Source organism: Tachysurus fulvidraco, chromosome 24 (assembly GCF_022655615.1).
Source record: "Tachysurus fulvidraco isolate hzauxx_2018 chromosome 24, HZAU_PFXX_2.0, whole genome shotgun sequence".
In the NCBI taxonomy this organism is placed as follows: Eukaryota; Metazoa; Chordata; class Actinopteri; order Siluriformes; family Bagridae; genus Tachysurus; species Tachysurus fulvidraco.
Genome location: NC_062541.1, coordinates 6,764,416 through 6,775,543, shown reverse-complemented (window position 1 = coordinate 6,775,543; position 11,128 = coordinate 6,764,416). Strand labels below are relative to the sequence as shown.

Here is an 11,128-nt window from a genome sequence, read left to right as displayed (position 1 = left end):
GAATAAAACTTGAAAGGAAGTAGAAATGAAAAATTAAGCAAAAAAAAAAAAGCTATATATATATATATATATATATATATATATATATATATATATATATATATGAAAGTAAAGCAAATGTGAACAATCATAATTGAACAATTCACAATATATTCCAAAAACAAATAAACATTCAAAAAGATCAATGTTAGCAAATAGCATGTGAAAATTTGAAACAAAGTGTGTGAAACGACACGTGTGCATTAATGCTATTTTCTGTAAGGGCTACTCACCTCCTGGCCTAGTGTTTAGACTGCAATCCAAAAAGAAATCCAGCAGAGGCGATGAGTTTTTCTGTCTGTTTCACCAGTCAAATCGAATCTGGATTAAAGCTCAAAGCAACACGTGGTAAACACAGGCCCGCTTTCAGAACCTCCACCGCCACGGGCCATGTCTCACAAAACCCATGTACACTTCATCATGCTAAATTTATGAAGAGAAAAAAGGAGAAAAAAAAACCTTTACTGTTCTAGAGACGTAACAAATCTTAAGGGCAGAGACAGGCTGTCTGCTCTTATTTACACGGCGGACGTCACTGAAAGTTAGTGCCACCAGACAAGTTTGTCCGTTCTGATCCGTCCAGCTAGCCGGACCACACTCACACTCTTCCCAAGGCTATGAGAAAGGGATTGTGGGATGGACGTGACCTCCCGCACGGAGAGGACAGACCCACCGGTGAGCTGTCAGTCCACCTGTAGGCACCACGCAGCTCACCAGCACACACTGAATTACCAAGACAGGAAAGATATTTATTTATTTATTTATTATTTTTTAATTGCACAGATCTCACATAGTCACAAATTTCTTCAACACCTCAGGTTATTTTTCACATTTTTTTTTTTTACAATCAACTTTTCACAAGTGGTGATTGAGCTTCTGTCCCCCCCCCCATTTTCTTACTTATTTTATATTCATAATTACATTTTTTCTTGTTGTATGATTGTCACGATTCATGTAGTTTTGATGTTTTCTTTTTGTTTGTTTTTTTCAACGTCTGATTTTTTTCACATCATTTATTTATATTCATGTGTTTTAACTTTTCACATCTTTATTATTTCTATGTTCACATTTTTATTTCGTCACCTCTTTCTCACATCATTTATTTATGTTCATACTTATTCATTTTTTCACGTCACTTTATTTCCACGTCTTAATTCTTCACGTGATTATTTCCCGTGTTCCCACGTGTTCATGAGATGCAGTGCAGGTTTTATTTTTCTGCATCTAAATCGTTGTCGTGTTCAATTATTCACATACAGGGCGTCACATTTAATCGCATTATTTCTATGTTTACTTGAGTTCATGTACAATTTCAGGAAAGAACCTAGTGGAATCTATTTACATCACTTAGTTTCCATGATGCTATAATGATGTTTGAAAAACATGAATCACAAGCAAGGAAAAAGTTTGCGGAATAAAGTGGAATAAATAACAAGCTTAGTTTCTTTTCTTCAGCTGCAGTAAAGTGCACATGTGAGACATTTGTAGAGGCCTGTGTGGGTTATTCAATATTAGAGTAATGTCATGTGGAATTGGACATCACACTGATTTTAAATATTGCAGTGTAGCCTAAAGCGAGTCTCGAGCTATTCCTGGCCTTTCATGCTGCATTGTATTGCTTTGAGACAAAGCAGTCTAATCCAAGGCTGTTTCTCAGAATTTTGAAGAAACTGAAGCAAGCTATTTATTATATATTAACATATACATATCAGGGTGTCCACATACGGTGGACAACAAGCTGGGATAGACCAGAAACACTGATGCACCGTATTAGAAAGGTCAGAGTCGCCTGTACGTCTTCCTGAGACTCAGGTCCTTTAATGTCTGAAGAACCATCTGCAGATGTTCTACCACTCAGTGGTAACCAGCATCATCTTCTGCTGCACTGTAGTGTGCTGGGGTAGCAGGGTGGAGACAGCTAACACCAACAGGACTTAACAAGCTTCTTAGGAAAGCAGGATCTGTCATGAGAGTGGAGCTGGAGTGTCTGGTTGAGAATTCTGATGCCACCGAGGCAGTTTGAGTGCTGGTTCAGCCAAAGCCTAAATGAAATCAGTTCTTTCTTTTTTGACACCCAAAGCACCAGCTCTGAACCATGAAAAGTGGTTCTTAAGTAGCACCAAAACATTGCTGGTCTAGACTTAAGAACCGCTAGCATCAGGTTCTGTTGGCGGGGCTACTGTGACCAACAAGACCATTTTTAAATCAGGATTCTCCACGTTTGGATGCCAATGTAGGTTCACAAAGCCATGAGCATTAACAGTAAAGCAACATTTGCCATTGTTGATGTTTGCTGCTGCTGCGCTAACGTTGCTGTATAACGTTGTATACAGTGATGTAACACTTGGCTCTGTGATGGCTCTCTAGCCCATGGAAAGGCAAACCTGTTTGAACCAGCACCAGCACCAGCTCTGAACCAGCACCCGGTTCTTTCTGGTGGAAACGGGGGCATAAGAGGAGAATACTGAGGAAACTCCTTGACAGTACGTCACACTCTGCATGTGATGCTGGAGTCCTTCCACAGCACATCCAGCTCTAGACTGAGATCACTACTAAGACAACCACAGAACAGTGGAAATCAAACTCTATATCTAAGAGCTGACACAATAAACACTAGCAGTATTTACAATGACACAGTGCCATGATACACACTATCCCAGTTTCACAATATGTACATTAATATCATGTATGTTCTTAGTTCCCTAACACCTTTCTGTACTTTTATTTTTTTGTACATTATTAAAAAATATTTAGTTTATATTTCATTTCTATTTATTTCTCTTGTAATCTGAAGCAATCTGGGACAAAGAATTTCCTTTGGGATTAATAAAGTTCGATCTTCTATATTTCTCTCGCGGGACGTAGAAGGTTTCCAGGAACTGTACTCAAGAGCGTTATTGTTACTGATACTGATCACATACCTGTTTTGGTGATCGGTCACAACACCAGATATTGAGATAAACTCCACTAATTACAGCCAGGCTTTAAATACATGATGCAGACATGAATAACTTTTTTAGCTTTTATTGTAAGAGAATTCTTATAAGACTTTACACCTTCAGAGCAACAACACTTTAGTTTACTGATTACATATAAACCATCTTTCCTTGCTACATCTGAGCCCATGAATGTCCTGTCAGTTCGCTACAGTTAGATCACATGATGTGACCCAAACCACTGATTCATACACTGAAATCCTCCAGCGCTGATACTGTAAACTGCTGCTTGTGTTAATCACTAAAAATAAAAAGCTGATTCACTGTTTTTGATACTCTTTCTCGGTACTGGGTGCTTATAGGCATGTTGGTATTAAACACCATATTTAATTACAAAACATGGACAATTTTCATTCCTTCATCAAGCTTCCAAACCAGGTTACAATGATCCACATGAACCTGTTAACTGAGTTGAGATACTTCATGGAAATAAGCACCCAACATTTTAGTACCCTGGATGTAGTTGGACCTGCAAAAAAAAAAAAAAGAAAAAAGAATGAAGAAAAAAACATTTAATCTAGACTCTGTAGATGTTACTGAGCATGTACTTAGTGCCTGGTCGAACACTTGGACGGACGAGCAATGTTAGCACGAGTGTCAAATATACCTGTTAAGTTTCTCGTTTTGGGAATGAGCTCCATCATCTGAGGAGCCGACAGGAAGCAGCATGACATTGCGCCCTGTAGCCTCCTGGAAGGTCAGAGTTACAGGGATACTTCCTCCCTCACGGGTCAGATCAGGCTCAACACCGAAAACTATGGAAAAAAAAAAGATACAAAGTTAGAAAAACACCTTTTTTTTTGCAATATAACAAAAATACACCTAAAATAAAAATACACCTAAAACACAGTTTTATGCAATATAACAAAATTATCATGTAAAAATGTGACAGATGGACAGAAATAGACTGATAGATTATTGTGGGAAACATTGCACTTACAGTACTTTAAATTATTCATATGTTCTGACAAGTAACAAAAATAAAATAATGATATTCTTTAAACAATCAGTACCGTCCGTCAGTCGGGGGTCCGAAATCAGTAGCGTCCGTCAGTCGGGGGTCCGAAATCAGTACCCTCCGTCAGTCGGGGGTCCGAAATAAATACTACCCAGCAATCAGGGTCCGAAATTAATACCTTCTGTCAGTCACATTACGTATAATGTACATCTATAGAAAATCCAGATCACCACCACTGACAGACAGGACAGCACGGTTCCTTACCAGTCTTCATGGCTTTTCTACCAGCCATGTAGTGAGGATGGTTAAAATCAGACACCCAGGCCTTGGCTCCATGACCCATGTAAACCTTTATTTTGTTGGGGCTCTCAAGCTCAGCAAACTTCTTATTGATGTGGGAGACGACCTAAGAATCGAACACAACAAGTCTTTCAGGTAAGAACTCTTAAGAATAATCAGTGTACAAAACAGAAGAAGAGGAAGAAGAACAAGAAGAAGAAGAGCATTTCCTTTTTCTCAGTCTGGAAGAACAACATCTGAAAATGCAGGTCAGTGTTTGGCTTTGTTCGTAACACATCAAAAAAAAAAAAAAAAAGGAATTGACAAAATTGACTATGATCTGAGACAAGCATCAACACCCCCCCCCCCCCCCCCACTGCCAGGTAAGAGGTCAAGAGGAAGGCCGTAGGTGAGATATATGGATGTGTTAAATGAGGATATGAGAATAAACACCTTAAGAGTTAAGTGGAAAGAGATGATTTGCTGAGGTTACACCTAACGGGAAACGCCGAAAGAACGAGAAGAGTTTGACTAGTTTAAAAATTAAGCACCGTATACCTCCAGCCTCGATTCTACCCAAATCAGTGCATTAATATTTTCTAAATACAAACTTCTGAAAGGTGTAAATGTGAGCTATCAGTATAAAAAGCTTCCTCACCTGTTCCTCCACCACTTTGGGGTCCATGTCCGGCACCAGGCGGATGGAGAACTTCCCGGTGACTTTGCGTGGGATGACCGTCTTAGCTCCTGAAGCAGAGAAAGCGCCCTCGATGCCATGCAGTGAAAGAGACGGGTACCTCCAGCGGTGCATCAACACTTGCTCCTACGTGAAAAAAAAAAGATAACCTGTAATTAATCTAAAATGAAATAAACCTGTCGACAAAATAGCTAGTGTTTTGCAAATAATCAAAAATAAAGAAACATTAGCACAAAACTGTACCACAGTCTACCACAAAACTCCAAATATTAACTCTTTATAATACGTACAATTTCATGGCTGCCCTTAGCAAACCTATTAGCAAAGTAGCAGACAACACGAGTAACTAATAAAAAAGAACGACTGATAAAATACAAATAGTATAAAAACAGGCTTCACATGCGTGAACTCAGGTAACGATTAGAGCGCATTTACAACCATGTACGAATAATCCGAGCTACAGGAAAATGCATTTGCCGTCATATTCTGTCACTCAAACTGCTCGCTGGTGATCCGTTACTTTACTGTTGGTTACTATGGTTTCATTAGTGGTGCAGATATAGCACAAGATACCTAATGAATGTTAATGAATGTTAGCAGTGAATCATGAGGAAAGCGTGACGTAGCTGGCTGCTTCCACATTCCTGACCGCTACATAGAGAAGCAAAGTCCAGAAGAAGACCAGAATAGATAAAAGAGCTCGCATAACACCAAGCCTGCGTGTTCGAGTTGTTATGCGGAGTCATTTGTGTTATTCTGTGCACCGTGTTATTCTGCTGCCGAAGCTGGAGCAGGTAAGAAGCTCATACATGTTACACCACATAGTATCCTTATCGGTCTAGACACCTTAGGTAAGGGGCAGGTACTTCCCCCTTGTACTCAGGTTTTAGAGGGAAGTGTAGCGTAGTTATGATTTCACATGGTTTCACTTTTGGTTGTAGACGAGTGTGTAAAATGGCGTAGGGAACAATCTTTGGTTTTCTTGCTTTCTTTTCTTTAGTACCACCATCATCCAGCCCTGCACTTTGTTATTGTTCTAAAAATAATTCTGTTTCCATGAGGTACAGCACAGTAAATAAGCACAAAGTATTGTGTCACAGTAATGTCATTGTTATTGTATTACTGAGCCGATTGGTCTTTCCCTCCCACCCCACTGTCAGCTTGGAAAGCACCACTTGCATACAGATAGTAATTGTATTACCCCCCCCTGTTAACAGAGATCGTCACAAACCACAAAACACTGTAGACCTGCACACGCTGTAGTTTGGTCACTCTTTTAAATACGAGACAGAGACTGAACCGTGTACTTTAGTGCTGTGCAGCAGACGTTGTGCTCCCACGTCTTTGGTGTAATCCTCCAGATCGAACTCGATCTTCTCATAAAGCTTTCTCTCTGCTTCTGTGAGCTCAGCAACATGATCATACATCCCTGGGACGAGGATCTTCCCCTTCGTATCCACCAAAGTGCCTGAAACCCAAACAAATATCGTAGCTTTTTCAGAGTTTGTCTCTCTTGGAATGCACTTTTTAAAAAGACACACTAACATACTGACCATGAAACAAACACAAAGTAATATAATCCAGATTTAAACTGTGTGATGAACGTGGGGTGTTTTGGTATCTGTTATTGTGATACCACACGCAAGATATCGTGTACTCTTTTGTTCGTTTTTCTTCTAGTTGTGATTTTCTCAATTTTTGCTGCTGGAACTCACCCATGAGAGTAATCAGATCAGTCATGGCTTCATGGACGGAGCCTCCGAACACTCCAGAATGCAGATCCTTATCGCAGCATTCCACCTGTTCAACAAATATACTGGTATTAGGAAAGGATCTCTGAAGTCTCTTTCATATGGGCAGAGCCGAACTAAAAACTTCTCGTACTTGAGTGTGTGAACAAAAAGCAGTGACTCATCAAACAAACCACATAAAAAAAAACACAGAAGAATGGATCTCTTCCTCACCTCTAAAAAGAAGTAGCAGATTCCTCTGAGGCCGTAGGTAATGCAGGGCTTGGTCTTGCCCAGCCAGTAGTTGTCTGAAATGCAAACATAGTCCACATCCTTAAAGAATGAGTCTTTGCGTGAGAACACCAAATCATCCAAACCCTCAGAGCCGGACTCTTCCATCCCCTCGAAGCAGAACTTGATGTTGATGGGCAGCTCCTGCAACGTAGAAAAAAATTAAAACAGGAAATAGTGTATGATATTTTGTAACGTTACATTTAAATAGTTCCAATTTTTCTGCATTTATTACACATTTTACTTTTCTGTATTGTTTTAATCCTTGTTAATTCTCAAGTCAAGATCAAATTTGAACCCAATTTTCAAACATTGACAATCAGATTGAATATTTACTGGTCAAAACTATAAAAATGTTGATATTTATTATATACACATCTGATGTTAAAGTTCATAAGGGTTAGGATTGAAAAAAAAAAAAAAGAAAGAAAAAAAAAAGTGTTTCTATTGAAGAGCGTACAAGTGAACATGCAAAGCCGGGACTGCTATTACTTTAAGGCGAACAACGCTGAACAAAGTTCACATTGCATACTTGATGATCTTTAATAACTGAACTGAACAGCCAGTGATACAGTGAACCTCAGTCCAGGGTAAACGGTTTATTAGAGGTTAGATTATTTCGAAAGATTTTATTATCTTTTGTATGGAACAAAGTGTTAAAGGCTCACCTAGACACTCAAATAAAATGCAGTGCCAACAAACAGCAACATAAACACACTTGGGAAAGAAAAAAATACTATTTTAAAGTAAGTTTTTTTCATCTAGAAAAAAAATAGACTTAAAATTTAGTTTTGAAAAATTGTTTACATTAACTCCTTAGAGCACATAATGTATTAAGACATAAAGCCTTTAATAAAGGTGATATTAAATGTCAGTACCTGTCCTATCTTCTGAAAAGCTTCAATGACATTAAACCAGGCGAGAACGGGGCCTTTGTCATCTGTAGATCCACGGCCATAAAGTTTACCTGCAAGACGACAACATTTTCCTGTCATAAGTCGGCCTTCTGAAGAATATAAATCATTAGCAAGTGCAAATGTTAATGTTTTTTCAACATTTTGTTTAATGCAATAATGAAACAAAATAGAAGACCTTTTCACTCATTTCAAAAACGGTAAAAAAAATAATAATAATAATAATTTAAATCACAGGGCTTGAATTCTGTACTCTGATTGGTTTGAAGGTGTTGATTAATTTTCTATAAAAGTAGCTATGGCAGCAGTTATGGCTGATAGAGGTTTATATTGCTGGAATAAATTATTGTTTCTATAGTAACAAGTTAAATCACAAGGTGTTGTATGGCAGATGTTCCACATGCACAAATATTTATAAGAAATGCATTTAAAATATATAGTTAAAAGGTAGCACGTGTCCTCCTTTAGTGAATAAACAATATAATCCCTGATGTATCACTATGGTATACAATTTCGACTTTTATGTTATATGGAAACGTTCAACTTCAGTGTAGTAACGGTAGCTTTTTTTTCCTTACACACATAAAACAAAGAGGGAATCTAACAATTGGAAAAGCCTCCCTCACAACATATAAGCTTATTGTGCAATTTTGGAGCGGTCGCGGTCATGAGATGCACGTTTCCTCAATACAGTCACAAGAGCAAAATGGAAACCACAGTGATGGGTTTATTAGCCAGTCAGCAGAAGACACTGACTTGATCACAAGACTACTGACTTTCTCTCATTAGAAGGTCTGGTCATGGTCACTTGATGGATTTTGCAGCATCAGCTTTACATTAGATCATAGGTGTCCGATCTTATCTGCAAAGGGCCAGTTTGGGTGCTGGGTTTTTTTCTTTATCTAATCAAGCAGGAGCACTTGATTCCTGTTAATCAGCTGATCCTGACTTTCAGTGCCTGGAAACATTTTAAGAACCTATTTATTGTGTAACTATGTTGAAGTTCATGGTTTATTCATGTAAGCTAAGGTGTCAGTTTAGGGAACCTTAAAGTAAAGTGTTATACTTTAAATCACAGGCCACACCACTTACTACATGCTAATTATTTTTCTAACTTGAATTTTAACACACATATCAAAACATCTAGTCTAGACTGAAAATTCAGTTCAGCTTACCGTCTCTCTCAACCAGAGTGAAGGGCTCAGAGTCCCATCCATCGTCAATATGTGCAGGCTGGACATCCAGGTGTCCATAGATGCACACTGTCTTCTTGCCTGGGTCTGAGCCTAACCTGCCCAGAATAATAGGAGGAAGAGGAATCTCTTCACCACCTGGCAGCTAGGACAAACACAGAGGACCATGCGTGTGTCAAAACCCAACTTTGCCTTAGCTTCATTTTTAGTTTAAGCAAGATTCACATTGTTTTCAAGACCCCTATAAGGACACAATGACAAACACATTCAAATGACAAAAAAAAAATCTATATTGTTTTGATCATAGATTGAAAAAGTTCATTCAGGGTTGTTTTCCATCTCCACTGTACACCATGATCTTTCCGAGATTGAATATGCAAAGCAAGTTGAACGAGGACGACAGAAACCCCACCTTCTGTTTTCCGATGTCCACCAACTCTGTCGTGCCTCCCAGCCTCTCTATGTCTTTGGCTGCCATTTCCATCATGGTCTTGATCTCTCCACGCTTCTCAGGCCAGGCTGAGACACTCTGCACAGCAACCCAGTCAGCCAGGCGCTGTGATACACAAAACCAGTCACAGTTAAATGTTTATTTTACATTCAATCATTATTAAGGTACTGAATAATTCCTGAAGTATATCTTGATGTAAAAAAATGTAATATAAAGTTACATATCCATAGAAAATGACTATAAAAAAGGGACGAAAATGAAAATTAAAAGCTACAAGAAGTGTAAAAAAATTTAACAAGATGATATAAAATTGGGTAAATGTCATTATGCATGTGTTTGGTTCTGCTATAGATATTTAAAAGTGTATTTGTTCAGTTTAACCAGACTCAGATTTGATGCACACTCAGTTGACTTTAGGAATATGGTTCCATTAAAAAAAAAAGTCATATTTACCTTAACATATTCGTCCTGGTGCTCATCCACATATTTGAAGAGGGCTGGAAGGTAAGACATGTTGCTGTAATGCTGCACTTCTGTTGCCTGAGTCGAATCGAGTGTCGAGTGTTTCACCCTTGTATAACAGAGACGGACTTTATAACTGCTGACAACTCCATTTTGTTATCAAAGCTACTAGGTTAAAAGATAACTTTGCACAAAATCCAGGAACGACGAGCATTTATCAATAAGCCAATGATCTCTGATCTAATAATCGTCAGAATCAGAATCGATTCTGAATCCATTCGATTCTAAATCGATTCTGAATCGATTCTGATTCTGAACCCCAGTAATACATCATATTACAAGAGTAACAGTATTTTGTTACAAAGAAATGATGCTACAGAAGTAAATATAGCGCGTGCCATGTGAATCCAAATAAAAAAATAACACACGGTACTTACACAGATAAATATTAATTAGACACGATTATTACATGTACAAGCGTCTGTATTAATTACCTGGATAAATCACTCCTCCTGCCCACTATAACTCTGAAGAAATGAGTGTGCTATTTTTTTTTTTTAGTCTGTGCATTTCCGCTTTATACGACAGCCAATCAAATCGCTTAGCTTAAAATTGACACATTTGCTAACCAATTAATTTTCGTCTGATGAGCAAAAGCGTTACGCCTACCACTGGATATCACATGACGACTAAATCTTTTTTTATTGTTATTAATAAGTGATTAATAAATTATAGATGGAATCATAATCGGGTGCAAAAACGTGAAAGATTTTAAAAATTAAACTATATATAAAAACAAAACTATTCATTACATTCTATTATGTTCCTCTCCTCACTTTACTGCAATTTGTTACTGTACATTTTTGCAGAGTGACTCATTTCCTGTTATTTTATGCTTTCACGACCTGTGGAGTGTTTTTTGTAGTTCAGTTTTCTGTGGTGTCAGAAACGTACTTCTGATTTCCTGAGAATCTCCTGACTTTCAATCCAAACAGGAAAAAAAACTTATTTAATGTTTATTTGATCGTAAACATTGGTAACACATGTTTATAACTGATCTGACAATCCAGTACAGATACTAGGCATCATTTATTTACTTAGCCACAATTAGGATTCAT

The 11,128-nt window shown here is 38.0% G+C and overlaps 1 protein-coding gene across 1 annotated transcript; it reads right to left on the bottom strand.

Annotated features, from left to right (window-relative positions):
* Nucleotides 1-3,047: 3,047 nt before the first annotated feature.
* cndp2 (carnosine dipeptidase 2) lies at nucleotides 3,048-10,650 on the bottom strand. The gene is made up of 12 exons (XM_027175952.2): nucleotides 10,505-10,650; nucleotides 10,002-10,119; nucleotides 9,510-9,653; nucleotides 9,080-9,242; nucleotides 7,869-7,957; nucleotides 6,934-7,134; nucleotides 6,685-6,769; nucleotides 6,277-6,437; nucleotides 4,931-5,095; nucleotides 4,258-4,399; nucleotides 3,643-3,790; nucleotides 3,048-3,504 (listed from the first exon to the last, which is right to left on the bottom strand). Exons 2-12 carry the CDS (start codon nucleotides 10,059-10,061, stop codon nucleotides 3,438-3,440), a joined length of 1,425 nt encoding a protein of 474 aa, XP_027031753.1. The 5' UTR covers nucleotides 10,062-10,119; nucleotides 10,505-10,650; the 3' UTR covers nucleotides 3,048-3,437.
* Nucleotides 10,651-11,128: the final 478 nt, after the last annotated feature.

Coding starts and splice junctions, on each gene's coding strand:
- cndp2 (XM_027175952.2), bottom strand. CDS start 10,061: ATGTCTTACCTTCCAGCCCTCTTCAAATATGTGGATGAGCACCAGGAC. Junction 9,654..10,001: donor ACCAGGACGAATATGTTAAG/GTAAATATGACT, acceptor TGTGTATCACAG/CGCCTGGCTGACTGGGTTGC. Junction 3,505..3,642: donor CAAAACGAGAAACTTAACAG/GTATATTTGACA, acceptor TTTTTTTTGCAG/GTCCAACTACATCCAGGGTA.